Source organism: the organism of the source record quoted next, unplaced genomic scaffold (genome assembly GCF_019419815.1).
Source record: "Pyrus x bretschneideri cultivar Hongxiangsu unplaced genomic scaffold, Pyrus_bretschneideri_v1 Contig15, whole genome shotgun sequence".
In the NCBI taxonomy this organism is placed as follows: domain Eukaryota; kingdom Viridiplantae; phylum Streptophyta; class Magnoliopsida; order Rosales; family Rosaceae; genus Pyrus; species Pyrus x bretschneideri.
In genome coordinates this window covers 3,462,609-3,484,623 of record NW_025999446.1, presented here as the reverse complement: position 1 = coordinate 3,484,623, position 22,015 = coordinate 3,462,609, and the positions used below count along the sequence as shown (strand labels likewise).

Below are 22,015 nucleotides of genomic sequence, written 5' to 3'. Positions count from 1 at the left end.
TACAAGAAAAAAAAAAAAGAAATAACGACATATGGCACTTGGTGGAAGCATGAAACCATGAAGGACACTGATAAAATGTTTCGTTATAAATGAAGAAGCTCAAAGAAATCAGATTTGTTATTGCAGAGATGATTTTCCATTTCCTTCCACCTATCTTAGAGTGCACATGAAGGAACAGAAATGCCAGAAACCGCGTTTTGTAGTTATTTAATCTTACTTGCAACATTAATTTATTCACTTATTTCCTAATTAAATTAAACAATGATCTCTGTCTAATGCATGCACTGCCCACCATCTCACGTGGGACCTGCAACACACTATTTTAAACTTCTAATCTTTCATGTGGATGCAAATTCTTTCAAAAATAATATATACACAATGGGAAAAAAAATATTTGGATCATCCAGCTTTTAAATCGTTCTATACGAGAGATTCTAAAGTGTAACAGATTGTATATATTTATGCGTTTATTTCTCTCATTATATCTCCAACTTTTAAGTTTTTATGGACAAGAAATTCTTGAGTGTTCGCCATCTATATATAATGTGCTAAGAGAAATGCATTAAATAATATGTGGGAAATTTTTTTATGTTGGGTCGCTTTTAAATGGTAGTCTATACAATTGTATGTCCATCTTTCTCATCATATAGTCAACTTTCAAACTCTCACCGATGATGCAACAGGATAAAAGAGATACACACATTTGTATAAAACTAGTTATATGACAGATTTTCTTGTTGTGACGGAATTTCATGGTCCAATTATTAAGTAATTTTTCAAATGCTAAAATAACTGGACAAGAAAATTGACAGAAAATGAACCATCTCAATTGTGTTCAAAGTTTCACTTTTAAATAATTGCTGTATAAAATTGAAATCAACATAACTGCATACACTCATTCATCTGGGGTAAAAACCAGAAGAATATAATGGAATCAAAATGTGTAATACAAGGTTGCAATGATGATTAAGTGTAAAACGGCTTAATTACCATTTACCAGCCTCAATTGATCAGAGGTTTTCCATCGCTAGATCCCGTTTCGGCGTATCTCAGATAATCCTCCGGCACCGGGATGTTTAACTCCGAACAAACTAACTGGATTATCTTTGCGGTCTCTAAACCAAACGACATTTTATTCAATGTTACAGCAATGGAGAACCGATTCTTTATGTCACAGAAACCAGTTGAGCCACCCATGCCCGAGTGGCCAAAGCCGATAAGGGACCTGTCCTTTGAATAATACCTCTTAAATCCCAGCCCGAAATGCCCATCTGGTTTGGCCAAGTTTGAATACTCGCCAATGCCCATGAAGGCATCGTGAATTCTGGGGTTGTTAAATATCTTAACGACGTCCTTTTGAGGATTAGGATTCACTATGATCTCATCCAACACGGTGTCACTTCCGTTGCAAGTGTTACTGTTGCCGCTAGTGTTTCTACTGTGACTACCAATGTCCTGGTCCTTGCTATCTTGCGCGGTCTTCTCATACTTATTAGTTCTCATGTTCCTAAAAGCAGCAGCTATCTTCTTGCTTCTGTTACCTTTCTGTTTTTTCAGTGACGGTTGATCAGCAAATTTGGGAATGTGAGGGTGGCTACCAAGAGCTGGCTTTGAGGAAGAGGAATGAGGCGGCGGAACAACACCACCATCAACTAAGGTTGCATAGTAACGTGCAAGTGCACGTGCTGAGAAATGTCCATTAGCTGCAGGTATCATGGCACGGCGAATATTTAGCATGTTAAATAGAGCGGGCAATGCAGTTGCAGCTTGCATAATTTTGTCTGGCTGGAAAGTGGAGGGCAGATCAGTACGACCGCTAATCCCTGAAAGCTTCTTCAGGTCTTCTGTATTGGGTGTAAGGGTTGCAAGTCGAGATTCCACACCTAGTATAGGAGGAAAAAGGCATGGTAATTATGAAATCCCAGATTCACGATTACCATAATACATTCTGATAAATAGCTGAAGCAATACTTTCACATTAACAGGAAACAACAGAAAGTAAAATAGACATGTATTGCTCGCGTTTAATGAAGCAAAAAACATAGTATACTTGCCTGGAGGTATTCCAATATAAAACTCCCCTTCAATTTGGAGGGGGTGAACAAATGCTTCTTCAAGAATCTCTTTGAATTTCCTCTTCGATGCATGCTGTTCCACCCGAATAGATAATTAGAAAATGATCAAAGCAAGTTTTGAACATTAGATTCCCGGTCACACAAAAAGTGTTCCACCACATATTTAAAAGCACTGAAAATAATAGGTGCCAATAACTGTTCTGAATAGTAGGCAATTGTACCTCGATAATCCCACCGCATATCCAACCAAAAGATAGATAGTGATACAGCTGCTCCTGGCCAGGTTCAGTCTCAGGTTCTGAAAGGGCAACGCGGTTTAAACACTCCTCCCAGTCTAACATAAGCAAAGGGTTCTCTGTGCCAAGCTCTCCCAAGGCATTGTGCAGTCCAGAGGTATGGTTTAGGACGTGATGGACCTAAAATTAAAATAAAAATACAAACAAAACTTATAGCTTTATTGGATTAAGAATATCAGGAATTGAATCACAAAGTTTATACCTTTATCTGATGTTTTCTAAATGATCCAAATTCTGGCCATATATTTGCTACGTCTTCCTCAAGGCTCAATTTTCTGAAAGGGCAGAATAGTTAAAACAATTTACTGAATTTACCAACAATGCAGAAAGATACATCATAAATCTCTTGTCATGTCATTATAACTGAAATTAACATACATGATAGTTATTTTATCAAACTGCTCCTGAAGCCATGCAGGTAATGCCTAAAATATCAATCATTTCTCGTTATGGATCACATGATCGAAGTTTCCATACTACGATAGATTCCCCTGTTGTGCAGAAAGGAATGGGGATCCCAGACAACCTCAGACAATTAGATACAAACTATATGCTATGAAGACGCTAAAATAGAAACGAGAGCTTATTCTGAATCACGTATAATGCCTCAGGCGCAGATTAATACAGCAAAAAGAAACATGGAAATATACTAATACGCACCCAGTGTCAACCAGCCAATGTAACATTCCAGCTGTTAAACCCTTTGTAACAGAAAAAACTGGGAAAAGGCTGTCAGGTTGAACTGGACGAGGATCATATCTACCAAGCACTCCAGCAGCAGTGTCAATAATAACTTCCCCATCTTTGTAGGCACATACCTTAATCCAAAATCATGAAAGCTTGATTAAACTATAATTTGAAAGAACAGAAAAGAAAATTTAAACAAACAAGCAACATTTTGGAAGTAAAAAATAAGTAACAATAAGAAGAACCTTGTGTACCTCTTCATTTAATACAAAAAACAGAGGTTTAAATAAATATAAAATTTCAAGGGCATCTACAAGCTTTAATCCTTCTAACATAAAACTAGCTCCTTGAACTATTAACTTAAAACTTTAACGAGAAAATATCAGCATTCAAGGAACACGCAACACCATTGTAATGAAACTGAGACTTGCACTGGAATTTAAGAGCACAATAATATCCTACAATGTCAAGCTTTATGTATGTGAATGGAAAAGGACTATTCAAATTTTCATGGCATCATTTCAGCAGATAAATTGGTGCACACCTGGACTCCAAGTATTTTATTGTCATTCCCCAGCTCAACTAGGAGCTGCCTCAGCTTGGCCTCCACATTAGAGTGGGCAGGTGTGTCATAGACCCACTGATCATTTTCCATTGGTCCCCTACTAATGTTTCTGAAAATTTGGGTCGATCAGAAAAGAACCAGATATGATGACAAACCAATGCAAAACAATATTCAAGATACACTTACCCTTGTAAAACGGATTCAGCAAATGGTCTCATGATCTCTTGATATACAATCCGGACATTCATTGTGGAAGAAAGCCCTACAACCAAGTCAAATGTAAAATTAAAACGATATAGTTATTTAACACGAAAACAGCAGAGAAAATTTTCGTATACAGACCTCTGAGAAGATTGAGGACTCGTGCAAAAATTACAATATCACCAGGAAATGCATCAACCTGTTAAAGGGATTCTTACTAAATTTAGCACAGATGAAATAATCAATAAACATAGCAGAGAAGCACGACGGTAGGAAGACATTATGCATGAACTTACAGGATTAAAGCGTTTTGCCTCCTTCTGGTTAAGTTGCATCTTGTCCTGTATAACCTTCATGTTTTTTGCTCTTTGATCCACCATAGATTTCATTGTTTCCTGGGGAAAATAATAAGCTAACTAATTAAACTGAACAGGGTAGGAAGACAAACTGAATAGACATTGGAAAAATAGAAACAATCTAACAAGTCCAAAGTGAATAAAGACAAACATTATTACATACTTACACTAGACTCTTTGGCAGGTGTTGTACTTCGGAAGAATACAGTTGTTATCTCCATTGCCTGCTCTGGAATATCTAGGCGCAACTTAAGTCCCATTTCTGCAAAGGCAGACAATAGAGCAACATGGTCCCCCTGTGACAAGCATTGCAAAGTAAAAAATTAATTATAATAAAGTACTGTTTAGCAATATTCCTAAAAAAGAAGTAGGGAAAATGGATAACTAAAGTATATGCAGAGAGCAGCTATAATCTACAAACAGTACTATTCATCAATGAGTAATTTAAGTGAATGTAGATTGATCCCTATTTACATTTGCAGTGCAATTAACTTAGTCTTACAAACAGTATTACCGTCATCACTTAAAAAAAGCATTGCTATTACTCATTATAGTGCTCTTATTTGTTTAACAAAGATGATCCTCGGCATCTAAAAGGAAAGGCAAGAAAGTAAAAGTTTTCATTGTGTTACTAGTCCTTGTTACATTCCATGGAGAAGAATTCATAAGGGCTCTGATCTTTTCAATCAATGACCCTACTCAACTAAAATTCTTAACATCAAGTAACCATATGATATCAAATAACAGTTTGTTTTAAAGAAGAAAAATTGATAACAGTTTGCACAAACCTCGGTAGATGCCAAGAACATCTTTGCTAGTGCTTTTTTAAAAGAGCTTGATAATTTCTTTGTAAGCCCAAAGTCAAGCAAAATAGGACGATATGGAGGTTCCTTGCTCACGAGAAAGTTCCCTGCGAAAAAGACTCCAGGATCATTAAACCATGTAATATCTCACAAACTTGTTGACTTGTGAACTGACTTGTTCTAATAAAAAATTTAAGTAAAAAATAATGAATAACAGAAGGGTTGGGAAGAGGGATACCAGGATGAGGATCTCCATTAAAAAACCCATCAACATACATTTGATGGGCATAAGCACGTGTGATTTCTTCAACAACCTTTTGTTTGTCAACACCAAATTCTTCCAGCGCTTCTATGTCATTTATCCGAATACCATCCATAAACTCTGAAATGAGGACTTTCTCTGTTGACTGTAAACAAAAGCAGCAGGATGGTAAATAACAAATACATATGAAATAGGAAAGACAACAACTATAGTTGAAAGAAATGAATTAGACCAACCACAAGTAAAGATCAGCAATAAAGGAGGCACTCCCTACTCTATTCCACCATATATCATCTTCAGATTTTTTTTTTATTTTTTATGAACAATTGCTCACACTGTTCTCAGTTAAATGAAACTGTGCTTGCAGAATCATATATATTAGGAGAATGGAACAGATAGTACCTGAATAACCTCTGGAATCAAAACATCCACTTGATCGGCGCGTGTGTTATCATCACATTTGGTATCGCAGCCAAGATTTTTAGCCACTGTTCTGGTGTTCTCTACAGAAACAGAGTACATAAACAAAATCAATAAAGTAGACAAATTGAACAAGCCTGTAATACAAATAGTTGTCAAGGTTGCCAAACTAAAAAGATACAAGATCTCAGCGGTAAGAGAGAAAATTCAGGAGTAAGAATGACAGTTAATTGTACCAGCTTCATGATTGAAGTCAAGTTCTTTGGGAGATTCTTTGCACCATTCATCTATCATAGGATTAAAATTGTACTGAGGCTCTGCCCATGCTATCCAGTCAACAATTGACTTTGCATTCTTCAAGTCCTGCAAAACAAAAGCATGTCCGACAATAATTTAGTGACCCCTTCTTAATTTTATATAACCTGAATCTTAAAAGCCAAGCGTGACAAACCTCCAATATAATTGTCTTGATGCCCTCATGTTGAACTTTAACAACTACTTCCCGCCCGTTGAGCAGGGTGGCACGGTGGACTTGTGCTATCTGCATAAATTAGAATGGGAAACCAATCAGATAGACCTTTTTAAAAATCAAAATCAAAATCAAAGTATAATTAACAATGAATCTAAGCTAAGTGGTTATATTTGTTCACTCTACTTTCAAGACCCCAGAGTCTGAAAATCTTACTGATGCTGTTGCCAAAGGAACATTTACAAAATCCAAGAACAACTCGTTCATTGATTTCCCCAACTCTTTCTGTATAGTTCGACAAACCTGTGTAAATGAAATTGTCAGTTAGAAAATGACGCAGCGGATGATAATTGTATATTGATATTATAACTTTCAAAACCTATAGAGATAACCTCTTCTAAAGGACGAGGAGGAAGAGAGTCCTGCAATTGCCTGAGAAGGCGTATGTATGCCTCAGGAAGTACATCTGCCCGTGTAGACAGATACTGCCCAAGTTTCACCCACAAACCTTCCAACTCCACTATCAAACTGAGAACACGTTTAGCATTTCGCTTATGCGCATTTTCCCATAAAGCATCTGTTTTAGTTTTGTTAGCCCATTTCTCTCTTTGCTGCAAAGCCTTCAATGATTTCAAAAATAAAAAAAGTTTAAATGGTATTTTATATAAAATAGGCAACCTATAAGTGAAAGGAAATGAATGAAACTTACCTTGTAATCTAGGTATATCAGAAAAGCAACTGCGCCTACTTTCATGCGTCTTTTGCAGATGTTTCCCCATCCCATCGGTGTAAATGGACTCGAGTAGTTTAATTTACAAATCTTTGTTTGAGGGAAGAGAAGGAAAAATAATTTAAAACCAAAATTAGAGAACCCTATATTAACTAAATAAGGAAAATTTGAACAGTTAATGCAAAACCACAAATTTGAAACTAAGTGACCTACAACTCCAAGCACCTCTCAAGCAATCATTGTATAAATTTGTACACAAAAACCATTACGAGATCTTTCATATTGTAATTCCTGTTTTACACTTGTTGCTAATAAAACCATGAAATTAAAGCCCTTCTACGTTAAAGGTATACAGCTTCATATTAAAAGAATATGCCAAATAAATATTGGAGCAAAAGTGACACGTATGTCAGCAATCAAGATAAGATAAATTAATTCAACAAGATTTGAAATTTATCGATGCAGCTTCAGACAACTTCACAAATACCAAACCTTTCAAGTGTCCTGATACAGTCACTGTGCCGACTTCAAGCTCATGAACTTAAACTCAAACTTAGAACATAAACCCCAATAGCATAACAACTATACTAATTCAGTTCGTAACTCCCATTTCCCTTCGGAAATTCGATCACTCACCGTCAATTTCCTCCATTGTAATTCATACTCATATATGTGCATACAAAGTTACCTTCTTTCACAAGGGTAAATTCAACAAAAAATCGAAATTTCATTTCTATCAACTACAAATTCTCATGAAAATTCATTTCTCTGACTGAAATCCAAAACCCAATTCTTAAAATCCTCTCAAAATTGACATAAAATTCATCATCCAAAACTTAATCAGCAAACTAAACCACAATTAATCAGCAAATTCCAATCAATAACTTTAAGAAAAAACCGAAATTAACAAAAATAATTAGATAAATTAATTAGAGAAATGCAATCCACCTGAAGTCCCACAGAGCTCCGGAAGCGAAAGCAGAGAGAGAAGAATAGCTCAGAACAATTTGGAAATGAAAATTGCCGAGTAGACGAAGAGACTCATAGGTAACTTCGTCGAAACGACGAGATTCGGCGTCGTTTTAATGACGCGATCTTTCCTTTTTTGTTTCAGCGTAGGCCTTCCCCAACTTCAACCACCCGACCAACATAATTCCCCACCGCCTGTGACTTGTAGATCGCGAGCTCGTTCAATTGGAAAAAAGAACCCGCCGAAAAATAAAAATAAGGGATTACGCGTCGCTAGATGATTGGTTAGGTAAGTGCGTGTATGGGTGAGGTTAGTGTGGTCGAATTCTAATTAACGGTTAGTCGCGCGAAATAAAGGAATGTGGGTGGCCGTTGGATCGAGTGGGAGGGAGAATCGTGGCCGTGGAATTCTTGAAAGGCGTGGCGCGTAGCTAACCGCCTTTGTATTTTGTACTCTGAACTATCTGTGGTGGGTCCATAACAAAAATGTGGTTATAGGCGCCTGGGGCATATAGCTCGGTGTTGAATTCTTTCCATTTTCCGGTTCATAACATCATAGTGGTTGAAATTTCCATTGGTCCAAAATGAAAATGCTGACTAGACTCTTAAAACGGGCTTTTTTTTTTTAATTTTTTTTATAGGCTTTCCGACACTTTATATTTTTAGTATAATATTTTAAATTATTATTTTTTGACATAAGTATCGCAATCACTTGTATATTGATATGTAGTACATCATCCATGGTCTGCGCAATTGGAAAATCTCTAATCATTTTGAATATTTTTTTATGTATAATTAAATTGAGCATTAATGTAAGTGAAATGTTTAGTAGTAGTTATTTTCACTTATATATTGAAAATTTTAGATTTGATTTTTATAATTCCTATACATATTAAAGTTTAGTATTAATCCGTGCTCAATGTGTAGACATGTCACCTACAAATGTGGCACATCATAGTAGTTTAACGTGGTGTTGAGCAAAAGAGACCAAGATTTTGATGCGATAAAACACTTGGATCAAGACTTGTCAACCTTCAAAACACAGGAACGGCATCAAGAATTTGAGCAAAAACAACACACCTTTATACTTAGTCAATGACAAATGTGCTTTAGAAAAGAAAAGTTGATGGACGGTATTTGACTAATTACAAAGCGTTCTTAAGAAAAGTAAGCGTGTCCATCGCAGGAACTACAAGGAAATTTCCGCTAAGAATACTTAAGGGAGAAGAGAGTATTGTTCAATTTTGTTCGTCTCTTGTAAGATTATCGCCAAACTAATGCAGTGATAACTTATTGCAGAAGATAAAAGTATTCTTAACATACTAAATAACCCTAATACACACCAAAATACCCAAACATAAAAATAAACCAAATTACTAATTCCATTATTTTCCAATGTCAGATTTTTTAACCATTGGAGATGCTGTAATGATTTTGGCTTAAAATTTCATTCTGAAATTATTAAAGAATGATTTTAGCCTACTTTTTTTGGAAAAAGAAAAGGTAATAACGGGTTTAAGAGTGGAAAAAGAAAAGGGTATTAAAAGTAATAACGGGGTTAAGAGTGGAAAAAGTAATAACGGGGTCAAAATGATTTTAGCCTACTTTTTTGGAAAAAAAAAAATTAATAATGGGGTTAAGAGTGGAAAAAGAAAAGGGTATCAAAAGTAGTGAAAAATGGTGGGACCATTTCAAAGAAAACGTGCAGGTTGCAGCTATAGAAAAAAGATGAGGTGACCATCTTAATTGAATCATGCAAAGTCAGGTTAGGGAACAGAGTCTTCTTCTTTGCGGAGCTGACTCTGCAGTGAAAAAAAAAATTGCAGATTCCGACTTCTTCATATAAGCCCGATTATTCTATGCCCAGCTCCGCCTAGCCCTGCCCAGACTTGCATATCTCTACCTAGTCCCGCCTAATCCCATCCAGCGAATGTGCTCTCTGATTTTGTAGCCGATTAGGAGTTAAGCAAGGCGGTTGGCTACCGTCCAGCACCTAGGCCAATTTTTAAAACACTGCATACCACGCTATCACATAAATATTACTTCAAAACATAAAATTTAAAAAAAAAAAAAATTCTTTGAAGTTTTGTTTGGACCAAAATATTATTTTGGGCCGAGCTTAGAGTCATTCTCGGCTCGGTAATATTCATCTAGAATCTTGTTGCGGGCCGGCTGGTTAAGGTCGGCCGAATCCTAGTATGAAGATGATTGTTTTGGATAAAGGAGAAAGTAGTCGAATCCTGGTGCAATAAGGAGTCCTAAACGCTGAAATGCTTAGAATTAGGAGATGAACCTGGTTTATTAAAGGGTTTGGTTCAGAGTCCCATAGGGATTAGGATTGGCTGAGACCTAATGAGATTGGGTTGAGGAGTTCTAATCCTAGTCCATTTCTAGTTCGGTTATGAAGGGGGAATACATTAGTCAAGCCCGCTTCCATTCAACACACAAATTGTCTTATGCACAGCTTCTCAACAACCATTTCTAGTTCGGTTATGAAGGGGGAATACATTAGTCAAGCCCGCTTCAATTCAACACACAAATTGCCTTATGCAAAGCTTCTCAACAACCTTTGACATTTTATCCTTCTCCCCTTTCTTCCGCCAACACATCTTCAGTTTGGATAAACAACATTGTGAAGGCAATTGGCGACATCTTCAGTTTGGATAAACAGCACTGCTTCGAGACCGACTAGTTACTATCCAAGTCTCAATCGATAAGGATTTTCGAGTCCTCGTTGGTAGAGGTCATCTCATTAGCCTTCTCGACGAAGTGAGGTGTTACAGGTTACTAAGCTCGGCACATTGAAAGTCGAGTTGTTTTATGATTGGATACTTACAAGTAAGTTTCAGAGTTCAGCATTTCGACGGCTGAACCACATTTACCATCAAGACATATATATCATTCGAGTATTTGTGTCCGTATAATCTAGTGCCAGTTCAGCGTGCTTATACTCTCACAAATATAATCATCGTGACTGAACCCGGCACCGACGATTTGTGAACTTCGCAGGACTAGCAGCCTTGTCTTCGGGCTCTAAAACCCTAAGGTCGAGACGTGTTCCTTCCTCAGTCGCAATTGCAGGATCAAGAAGTTAGGAGCGCGCTCAACGCAACAACACATTTTACTCCTTGGTCAAGCTCGACTGTCAAGTTGGCACGCCCCGCACATAAATGAAGGACTTAGTTAGCTTATTAGTTACTCAGCCTACGTGCCACATAGGCTTGGTGGTTTTTAGGGTCAACAAGTTTACATACCCAAAGTAAGAGCCTAATGAGAAAACATTAGGGCATACTACAAAATACATATGTTCAAAGATAAGCAAAATGAAGAGAGTTGTGTTTCAAGATTGAGGAACCTTGCACGTTTTTAACAATAAAACCCTTGAAACGCAACTCTCTTCATTTTGTATATCTTTGAACATTTTTCTTGAACATTAATGATTATGAATTTTATTTATTTTGAGCTTCCTTAAAAATACTATTCATGAGGGTTTGTGTGGTTTTAAAAATTCAAATGACAATGTAGAGGATACGATTACGAGCGTTTGCATATTTTTCACATTTTTCATAGTTGTAGATTAATTACTATAATTTTTTTAATGTGTTTGGTATTTTTAAATTACTTGATATTTTTATTTTTAATGTGCTTTCTAATTTTTTAATCTCACTATTTGCGTATAGTATACTATAAATAAATAAATAAAACTTAAAATTTTAAAATTTATATAGAAAACAATACAATAATAATTAATAAACAATATATACTTATCCACTATATCCAGTGTATTTTTTTAAGCTTAAAAAATTAAAACCATCAAAATATCTTTTTTCTTATCGTGGCGAAACATGTTATCCGTATGTCATTCTCGTGTAAACTTGTTAAGGATCCGTTATTTTTAGGTTCTTATTTTGTGACTCGATTAGTTATCATATTGACCCGAAACCCATTATTTTCCTTGCATTTGTTCTCCAAGGTTCCAAGTTACGAACCTAACTTTCGACACCTAGGGAAGATTAAGATGGTAGTGGATGAGGGAAAAGAGAGATGATAGTACTCTCTTGTTCTCTTGGGAAAGTAAAATGGTGCACATGCGTCACTAAAAATGAGAGTTTTTCTTATTTTGGGTTAACAAATGACAAGTTTTGAGTGGGTTGTAGTGCCGCTCAACATGAATTAGTAAAACAACTAACAATGTGCAATGACAGAGCTCCAATAGATTACGCAAACTAGCCAGACAAAATTATGTTTTACCTGTTTTCTTTCGTCTATAACATCTACTTTCACCTTTAAATTTTGTCATTTTCCTCCACATAAAATGGTGTACAATAAAAAGAGATACGGGGCTCCATTTGCCACTCATGGTCTTGTAGGCAACATTACCTACTTGGGAGGGTAGGCAAAATTTGCAAACCCAATCGCCTATACCATTGAAACTAATTTTTGCCTATGGTTATGTAGCTAATCAAAATGAATTTGCCTACTCAATTGTCTACATCATTGAAGATGCTCGTATATGACAACTGATGTAACATCCCACATCGCCCAGGAGAGTGATCCTTAAATGTATATTCCCATCCCTACCTAGCACGAGGCCTTTTGGGAGCTCACTGGCTTCGGGATCCGTAGGAACTCCGAAGTTAAGCGAGAAGGAGGCTAGAGCAATCCCATGATGGGTGACCCATTGGGAAGTTGCTCGTGAGTTCCCAAAAACAAAACCGTGAGGGAATGGTAAGCCCAAAGCGGACAATATCGTGCTACGGTGGTGGAGCGGGCCCGGGAAGTGGTCCCCCCCCCCGGGCCGGGATGTGACAATTTGGTATCAGAGCCTAACCCTGATCGTGGTGTGCCGACGAGGACGTCGGGCCCCTAAGGGGGGTGGATTGTAACATCCCACATCGCCCAGGGGAGTTGGGAGCTCACTGGCTTTGGGTTCCGTAGGAACTCCGAAGTTAAGCGAGAAGGAGGCTAGAGCAATCCCATGATGGATGACCCATTAAGAAGTTGTTCGTGAGTTCCCAAAAACAAAACCGTGAGGGAATGGTAAGCCCAAAGCGGACAATATCGTGTTACGGTGGTGGAGCGGGCCCGGGAAGTGGTCCCCCCCGGGCCGGGATGTGACAACCGATTTATCCATGGATTACCAATGGCTTAGAGCATCTTTTAACGATATTAGGAAAATTAAAGTGGAGAAAATTGTACTATAAATGCTGATGTAAAATATTGCCATTCAATTGTCTCATAAAAGAAGTTTGTCGCTCCAATGAAATAGGCAAAACTTGTATGACACAACCGATTTACCCATGGATTGCCAAGAAATGCCTCAAAATCTATAGAGTCATGATTAGAATATTAATTAGTAATTGAGTTTGAGAGCATCTTAATGTCATCATACCAACCATTTAATTTATTAGCACAAAAAATCATAATTAAGCAATGGGCAATGAAACAAGTTAAAAAGGTAGGGTAGCCCTTCTTTATATATACAAAACCATCTGCTACGAATGACACCATATCATTAGATTCATTACACCTAAAGTGATGCACTTACAAGATTTGCAAACATAACAACTACAGGGACTCGATCTTCCTTCGACTACGAGAACCAATCATCTTCATCCAGTACATCAAAATCCCAACTTACCACTAGTTACTCACCATTACAAGGTACAGACCAATTCTCTATTTTGGGCATGGACTCGCACTCCTCAATCCAATGGCTACGGCAATACTCACGACAATCACAATACTTCAAAATAGTACGTCCTTCATAGTCTACATTAAGCTCCTCTTTGTGCTAAAAAACAAGCTCACCACATTATGTACAAATTATATCACAGTGTTCGCCAACACGAGTTCCCTTTGGGACCTAAACAAAGTACGGGCAATCGTTACTCTTGTGGTCCTCAACCACCTAACAAAAAACTTCACGGTAATTTTTTTTATTTTTTTTATTTTTTTTGGAGTTGGAGTTGAGTCATTGGGTCTCCAATCCCCTTTCATATACCTCCCTTTTCATAGGTTTGTTTAAAGTTTCATTGTTAGACTACAAAATAAGAAAATATTAATAACAATAGTACCATAGCATCTCAAGGCCCTTAAGAGTTTTTCTTGCTACAAAAACATGAATACATGTATAAACTAAATTGAGTTATAAACATGAATACATGTCGATAAGTTTTCTAGTCCCTTCTAAAACCATAGTAATAGTTCCAATTCAATCCTTTCAGTTCACATGCTTCATGATACATTGGTGATTAAAAAAAAAAAAGATTTTGGTCACAAATGGTTGTTTGGCAGTCTTGAAGCGAGGTACGAGAACACTTTGAGTTTTTCCATTACAATTTCACATAAGAAGCCTATCGCGACGTGCTCGGGGAACCATGTCTAAATATTCTGATCACCTGTTTGCGTCGACCACCAAACAAACAACATAAGATACATTCAGGAGTCATTCACTGAAACTAAATTAATATTCGGAATATTATAAATGCATGCAAAGGGAGGAGTTTAGTCAACCAAGGCCGAACCCACCTCGTTTCATTTTGTTCATGAGGTTTTATCATCGATTTACGACACATATAAACATCCAAATTCCGACCTAAATTTCCCACTTTCCTTTTTTCAAGATTCAAAAGAACGTTGAGGCATGTGTGTTGTGATTTGAGAATTGGATTGGATCATAATTTTCGAATTTGGACTTTTAGGCATATTTTGAAATTATGAAACGTATTCAGAAATTCATATATTTTAAATGCTTTTGAATAATGTATACTACTCAAGTGAAAACAATTAAGTTTCTAACTATATTTTGTTCCGAAGCTTACCTTTGTAGCATGCTTTAAACCCTCGTTGGTACTTCTCCAAGCTCTGTCCTGCAAGCTCCAAGCTCCAAGTTTCGTCCCTGATTTCTCCAAGGTTCCAAGTTAGGAACCCTCTAACATTCGACACCTATGGAAGACTAAGAGGGTAGTGGATGAGAGAAAAGAGACATGCTTCATGTTCTCTTGCACTACCAGCAATGACCATTCGACAAACAGTATTTCGTTGGGCAAATAACCTTTACCCGACATAATACAAACGTTTGTTGAGCAAAAAGGTCGACGCTTTGGTTTGTGCAAAGCCTTTTGTCCGACGAACTGTCTTCGACGGTCAAAGCTTTAGTCGTCGGGTATAGGAGATCCAATCTTTTGCAATGGCTTAAAAGCATCTTTAACGGTATTAGGAAAATTAAAGTGGGGAAAATAAAATGTTGCCAACTCAATTGTCTCATAAGAAAAGTTTGGGGCTCCAATGAAATAGGCAAAACTTGTATGACACAACCGATTTACCCATGGCAATCCAAGAAATGCCACAAAATCTAAAGAGTCATGATTAGATTAATTGGTAATTGAGTTTGAGAGCATCTTAATGTCATACTAACCATTTAATTTACTGGCACAAAAATTCATAAGCAATGATAAGGGCAAAGAAACAAGTTAAAATGGTAGGTTAGCCCTTCTTTATATATATATAGAACCATCTGCTCCAAATAACACCATATTATTAGATTCATTACACCCAAAGTGATGTAGTTACAAGACCTGTAAACACAACAACTACAGGGGCTTGATCTTCCTCTTACTACGAGAACCAGTCATCTTCATTGCCGCTAGTTACTCACCAAGACAAGGTCCGGACCAATTCACTATTTTGGCATGGACTCGCATTCTTCTGTCGCATGGCTACAGTAATCCTCACACCAATCACAGTACTTCAGAATAGCACGTCCTTCATAGTGCACATTAAGCTCACCTTGGTGCTCAGAAACAAGCTCACCGCATTCTGTGCAAACAATATCGCAGTGTTCGCCAACACGAGCGCCCTTTGGGACCAAGACAAAGTACGGGCAATTGTAACTCTTGTGGTCCTCAACTTCCTCACAACAAACTTTACAGTAATTACGCTTTTTTTGCAGTTGGAGTCGAGCCATTGGGTCTCCAATTGCCTTTTGTATACCTTCCTCTTCATCTGCTTTTTTAAAGTTTCGTTGTTAGAATACAAAATTCGAATATCAATAACAATTAGTAACATATCATCTCAAGGCCCGTAAGACTTTTCCTTGCTACAAAAACATGAATACATGTCTAAACTAAATTGAGTTGTAAAACATCAAGCCCTTATTCTAAGGAGCACTTGGGCTCATAAACGCTCATAAACGCTTTTGCTACAAGTACGTCCCCTAGAAACACGTTAGGACAGTGACTTCTACTCAGTTAACCAACTATTAAGCATACAAAAATAGTGCGAATACATTATAAATGCACTAGAACAAGACTACACATTAACTACTCAAGTGCTAGAAAAGTAGTGCGAATACACTACAAAGACACTAAACAAAGGACTACTAATTATCATAGATGCATTCATATTCATATTCAATTGGGAGAAAATGAGGATTTAGTACTAAAACAAAAATCAAAAGCATACCGTTACGATTCTGGCCAATGCAGTCATCGTCATCATCGAACCAACTTGGTTTTGGTTTGAGGGTAGCTTCAGATTTGCCCATTACTTCATCTGTGATAGAGAGAGAGAGCGGTATGTAAGAGGTGGGGTGGTGAGAGGCAGAGCGTAATTGTGATTCATATAGCTATAAGCGAGAGACAGCCGACACTGGGTTTCGGAAATTTAAATATCTCTTTTCAAATATGAAGCATTTACAGGAGACTCTTTAAAAGCAGATTAGCTAATTATTTTAGCAAAAACCCAACAAAACCAAACCTTGATCTGAAACTGATTTTCTCACACACATCGTCGTGTACCACATACCTTTGTTAGCGTGGTTTCTATAACACAATAACATATCTAACCAAAGATTATAATACTGAATTGAAAATTAGCCAAATAGAGAATCAAAAGCATACCATCATCGACCATGGTTGCTTCGTCGAACATGGCTTCTTCTGAGAGAGAACAGGGGAGATGGACAGGAGAGCGACAGAAATCGAGTTAGGGTTCGGCATTAGGGTGTTAGAGCGTAAATTAACAACTATAAAAATTGGAAAAATTCTAGATAATCACAAATCGTACCGTTAAGGTTCGGCATCTGGACGTTCGCATCGATCTCTTTCAACGGACGCCACTCCATGGATCTCGCTCCGCTTCGTAACTGGAGGCTGTGGGAGAGGGAGAGGGAGAAAGAAGCTCGCGCGACCGAACATTGGGGGTTCGGCAATTTCTGACTTACATTTTTTTTTACGTGGGTTGAATGCATTTTATAGCACAAGGTTTCCGGGTGATTTGTAAAACGACCCACAAGTTTCAATTTTTGCATATTATACCACGTGACTTTTAAATTGCATCCATTTAACTTATTTGTCAATTTGAACGTCTAATTAGAGCAACTCCACCCCTATCCACTTTGCGCCAGCACCCAGCCCATTTATCCACTTAATTGAACAGTAACAGACTCAATGAACAGTAATAGGCCAAAGCATCTCCACCCCAAAAAAAAATGTGCTGACACCTAGTCTAAAAATGCGCTGGCACAAACGATCTCCACCCCTACAAAATGCGCTGGCGCTCAGTCCATTTAAAATATTAAATAATTTTTTTATAAAATAATAAAAAAAAAATAGTTTTAATTTCGGATAGGATTTTTAACCAATCTCGTTACGCCACGTGTCATTATCCGAACGTACTATTTTTTGAATAGATTTCCGCTAAGATTTTCAACCAATCCCGACAACCCACGTGTCGCTTCCTGTTTACAATAATTTAGGCAAGATTTCGATAAGATTTTTAATCAATCTCGTCACGCCACGTGTCATTATCCGAACGTACTATTTTTTGAATAGATTTCCGCTAAGATTTTCAACCAATCACGTAGTGCCACGTGGCATTGTCCAGAACCTCATCTTCTTTTTTTTTGTCCATATAAACCCTACATCCCTACATCCATCCTCACACTAAACTCAATCCTTTTTTTTAGCTCAGAATTCTTCTTTATCATTTTCAAATCTTGAGTTCTTACAATGTCTTCTTCAAGGAGAGCGTATAAACAGTTGCAAGAGCAGCAGAAAAGGTTGTTGGCACAACAGGAAGAATTGGTCAATCTTGACCAAGGTGGAGGTGGAGATGAGGCCTTCGCAATGGAGGAGGATGACGATGATCACCATAGAAGGCGGAGGGCCTCACATTCCCGCCGTATCATGCAAGCTATGGGTCAGATAGCCAAACCCGGACGTGCGGCAAACATCGATAGAAGAAGGGAAAGACGAGGTAAAGATCTCTTGGAAGATTATTTTATTCCCAACAGCGTTTACCCTGATCATGTTTTTAGACGTCGTTTTAGAATGCAACGAAGTTTGTTCGCTAAAATCATGAGTGATGTTTGCAACCATGATCCATATTTTGTGCAAAAAGAGGATGCTTTTCATGTTCTAGGTCTTCTTCCTGAGCAAAAAATTACGGCTGCCTTGCGAATGCTTGCATATGGAGCATCCGCAGATCAAGTGGATGAGATCGCAAGGATGGGAAAAACAACAGTTCTGGAGTCCCTGATGCGGTTTTGCTCTGCAATTGAAGCCCTCTACACCAATGAGTACCTTCGGCAACCCACGCCAAGGGACATGCGAAGGCTTTTTAGGAAGGCTGAGATGCGAGGCTTCCCTGGCATGATTGGAAGCATCGACTGCATGCACTGGACATGGAAAAACTGTCCAAGTGCGTGGCAAGGAGCTTATGGCGACAGAAAAGGAGCCAAAAGCATCATTCTGGAAGCGGTGGCTTCTTTTGATACATGGATTTGGCATGCTTTTTTTGGTGTTCCAGGAGCTCAGAATGACCTAAATGTCCTTGCCTAATCTCCAGTGTTTGATGAACTGCTACAAGGGCGTGGGCCGAGATGCACATATTGGGTTAATGGTACTAAATACGAGGGATCATACTACCTTGCAGATGGTATTTACCCAAGGTGGTCAACATTTGTCAAAACAGTGCCACACCCGCAGAGTGAAAAAGAGAAACACTTCGCAAAGTGTCAAGAAGGGTGTAGGAAGGATGTCGAGCGTTGTTTTGGTATCCTGCAAGCTCGTTGGGCCATTGTCAGGGCTGCAGCTAGAATGTTTGATGTCGAGGCTCTTCGATCCATCATGATGACGTGTATTATTCTCCACAACATGATTGTTGAAGACGAGTATGATTATGATGCCGTCGATGAATACGAGCCGGATCCGATGAACAACTCAAGAACACAAATCTACTATGCTCATGACCGGACCGAAGATCCCGTGCAACACGAGCCGTTGGAACGGGATGGACGTTACAATGAATTGATCGTTCAACGATACACTTCATTGCAAGAGCCATACTGGCACATAGCCCGCCAGAATGACTTGATTGAGCATCAGTGGAGCTTGCACGAAGGCGAAGATAATTAAAATAAGGCTTGTGGTTGAAGAATAAAGTGTATTGTTTTTTAAGTAATCTTATTTAGTGTGTTTGCTTTTTTTTTTAAGTTTAAATGGTGAGGTTATGTAATTTTAAGTTTAAATGGTGTTTTAAGTTTAAATGGTGTTTTATGTAATTTTATTTGGTGTTTTAAGTTTAAATGGTTTTTTTTTAAGTTTAAATGGTGAGGTTATGTAATTTTAATTTTAAATTAAATAAAGTTCTAAAAGTAAATAAGAAATTAAATAAAGTTCTAAAAATAAATAAGAAATTACTTAGTTAAATTAAATAAAGTTCTAAAAATAAATAAGAAATTACATAAGAAATTAAATAAAGTTCTAAAAATAAATAAGAAATTACATAAGAAATTAAATAAAGTTCTAAAAATAAATAAGAAATTACATAAGAAATTAAATAAAGTTCTAAAAATAAATAAGAAATTACATAAGAAATTAAATAAAGTTCTAAAAATAAATAAGAAATTACATAAGAAACTAAATAAAGTTCTAAAAATAAATAAGAAATTACATAAGAAATTAAATAAAGTTCTAAAAATAAATAAGAAATTACATAAGAAATTAAATAAAGTCTGTGGAGTTAGGATATGTGGTGCTAGGATCTTGGTTGCTAGGATTTCTGTAGCTGGAACCCCCTTGACTTGTTTCGGCATCTCTTGCACGCCTCCTTCGCACGACATCTCTTTTTTCTGATGTCCAAAAATATTTTGAATTCGGAGACAGTCCTACTAGAGACTTGTTCATAGTGTCACGATCTGTTTGAGCCATCCTTTCTTCTCTAAGCATCTCATTCTCTCGATGAAGTGCTTCTCTAATCATCTCGTTATCTCGATTAACTATTTCTCTTTGTCTCTCAGACGCCGCATCACGAGCCTCAGTAGCTGCAATAATTACTGCCACAGCAGCAGCTTTTTCCTCATCTCTAGCCTTTTCCCATGCCATGTTCATTTCACCTTGACGAGTAAGTTCCTCCATATATTTAGTGTAGTCATTTTTGGAAGAACTACCTTTTTTCTTTGATGCCTTTTTACCTTGAGGCCTGAGGGACTGACGAGTCGGTTGGGTCTCTGGCACTTGTTCAGGCATCCCTTCCGTGTCTTCAAATGTGTTGGCTTCTTGTTCGGCTGTGTCTGCTTCTGGCGAACTGTGTAGACCCATACCGTGCATGACAACTTCTGGACCGGTTGCCACAATTTTGTATCTAGGGCAATCTTTGACAATTTGCCAACATTCCCATTTGTTGAATGATTTGTTATGGTTCTTTGCATTGTAGAATGCTTGTGCTTGTAGTGTCTATAAAAATTACGTAAAAATTACATAAGAATTGTGGAATGCATAAAAATTATATAAAAATTACATAAAAATTACATAAGTATTTGGAATGCATATTACATAAAAATTACATAAGAAATTAAATAAGAATTGTCGAATGCATAAAAATTATATAAAAATTACATAAAAATTACATAAGTATTTGGAATGCATATTACATAAAAATTACATATAAGAAATTAAATAAATTAAAAGATTGATGTGGGTGGAATGCATATAAATAAATAAAAATATTGTTACCTCATCCGCTAAACTTGTCCCACTACGCAAATTACCAGAAGCATGAGAGAGGGCGTTTTTCCAACAAGTAAAGGATGCGTTGAGTTTTTTCCAACGACCTTGAAGACCTTGACTAGATCTGGCATCTTTTCCATGTACATCTTTTCCATGTACATCGTTGAACGATTTCGTAATTTTACTCCACATTTCTCGCTTATCCATCTCATTACCCGTAATCGGGTCATGAGTAGTGCGAACCCAACATTCACACAACGTAACATCTTCACTGAGCTTCCACGAAGTCATTTTTTTCTCTCAAAGTGTACAAAATATTCAAATGTAGAAAGCGTAGAAAGTGTAGAAAATATTGAAATGTGGTGTAAGGTGGAAGATGAGTGTTAGGTATTTATAGAAAAAAAAAATTAATTTTTTAAAATTTTTCTGTATTTTTTTAAAAATTTTTGACATTTTTTAATTAATTTTTAATAAATTTTAATGTTGTAATTAATCGGGACCGTTGGATTTGAAAAATAATCAAATCCAACAGCACTCATTACGCCACGTGGCCAACGGTCAAATTTCTGACCGTTGGGCCTTTTTTTTTTTTTATATATTTTTGGTGAAATAAACGTGGACCGTTGATCTGTGATCGGACGGACCAATTTAAAATTTAAATTTAAATTTTTTTTACCGTTGGAAATCCAACGGCCTAAAAAACTAGCCGTTGGAAATCCAACGGCTCTGAGGAGGCCACGTTTCCTTCACCCGGACGCTGCAAGTGGGTCTGCACGCGGGCCCCCGCGCCTGCAAACCTGTCGGCTACTCGCCGCCCCCCCCCCCCCCGCGTGTTGTGCACGCGCCAGAAACAGACCGGGGAATGGGTCTGTCCATTTTGGGCTGGGCTCTTGACTGGCACGGGCTGGGTGCCAGGCAAGGTTGCGGGCTGGAGCACATATGGAGCAGGCCGGGCTGTTATTTGGACTGGGTGCTGGGCAATATTTGCTTCGGTGGAGCTGCTCTTAGAGACTTGGCCCATAATTTTCAGCGCACCTTGCCCGTTAATTTCAATATTTACTACTTTACGCTTAAACTGGTGCAATTTGAAGACCATGCAGTATAATACGCCACAATGAAGCCCCATGACTCATTTTGAAAATAACCTCCTTCCCCTTTCCCATTGTAAT

The 22,015-nt window shown here is 37.5% G+C and overlaps 2 protein-coding genes across 3 annotated transcripts; both read right to left on the bottom strand.

Annotated features, from left to right (window-relative positions):
• Window positions 1–829: 829 nt before the first annotated feature.
• Window positions 830–8,013, bottom strand: LOC103964508. 2 transcript variants are annotated; one of them, XM_009377441.3, is made up of 19 exons: window positions 7,813–8,010; window positions 6,844–6,954; window positions 6,527–6,754; window positions 6,351–6,437; window positions 6,117–6,206; window positions 5,902–6,028; window positions 5,648–5,748; window positions 5,222–5,390; window positions 4,969–5,090; window positions 4,348–4,476; window positions 4,121–4,219; window positions 3,966–4,023; window positions 3,810–3,885; window positions 3,603–3,732; window positions 3,032–3,189; window positions 2,574–2,646; window positions 2,297–2,491; window positions 2,055–2,148; window positions 830–1,883 (listed from the first exon to the last, which is right to left on the bottom strand). In XM_009377441.3, the coding sequence occupies exons 2-19, from the start codon at window positions 6,916–6,918 to the stop codon at window positions 1,003–1,005; spliced, it is 2,892 nt and encodes a 963-aa protein (XP_009375716.2). In that variant the 5' UTR covers window positions 6,919–6,954; window positions 7,813–8,010; the 3' UTR covers window positions 830–1,002. The 2 variants fall into 2 exon arrangements, with proteins under 2 accessions (XP_009375716.2, XP_048436320.1); XM_048580363.1 differs by lacking the exons at window positions 3,810–3,885; window positions 3,966–4,023 and having other exon boundaries at window positions 3,603–3,698; window positions 7,813–8,013.
• Window positions 8,014–15,308: 7,295 nt separating this feature from the next.
• Window positions 15,309–17,064, bottom strand: LOC103964507. Its single transcript, XM_009377440.3, has 4 exons — window positions 16,903–17,064; window positions 16,737–16,775; window positions 16,300–16,389; window positions 15,309–15,840 (listed from the first exon to the last, which is right to left on the bottom strand). The coding sequence occupies exons 1-4, from the start codon at window positions 16,958–16,960 to the stop codon at window positions 15,518–15,520; spliced, it is 510 nt and encodes a 169-aa protein (XP_009375715.2). The 5' UTR covers window positions 16,961–17,064; the 3' UTR covers window positions 15,309–15,517.
• Window positions 17,065–22,015: the final 4,951 nt, after the last annotated feature.

Excerpts from the sequence above, each read along its gene's own strand:
- LOC103964508 (XM_009377441.3), bottom strand. The coding sequence starts at position 6,918 with ATGGGATGGGGAAACATCTGCAAAAGACGCATGAAAGTAGGCGCAGTT. Across the intron at positions 6,755-6,843 it reads TGATATACCTAGATTACAAG|GCTTTGCAGCAAAGAGAGAA; the intron begins GTAAGTTTCATT and ends AAATCATTGAAG. Across the intron at positions 1,884-2,054 it reads TTATATTGGAATACCTCCAG|GTGTGGAATCTCGACTTGCA; the intron begins GCAAGTATACTA and ends CTCCTATACTAG.
- LOC103964507 (XM_009377440.3), bottom strand. The coding sequence starts at position 16,960 with ATGGAGTGGCGTCCGTTGAAAGAGATCGATGCGAACGTCCAGATGCCG. Across the intron at positions 16,776-16,902 it reads CCAGATGCCGAACCTTAACG|AAGAAGCCATGTTCGACGAA; the intron begins GTACGATTTGTG and ends GTTCTCTCTCAG. Across the intron at positions 16,390-16,736 it reads AGCAACCATGGTCGATGATG|ATGAAGTAATGGGCAAATCT; the intron begins GTATGCTTTTGA and ends TCTCTATCACAG.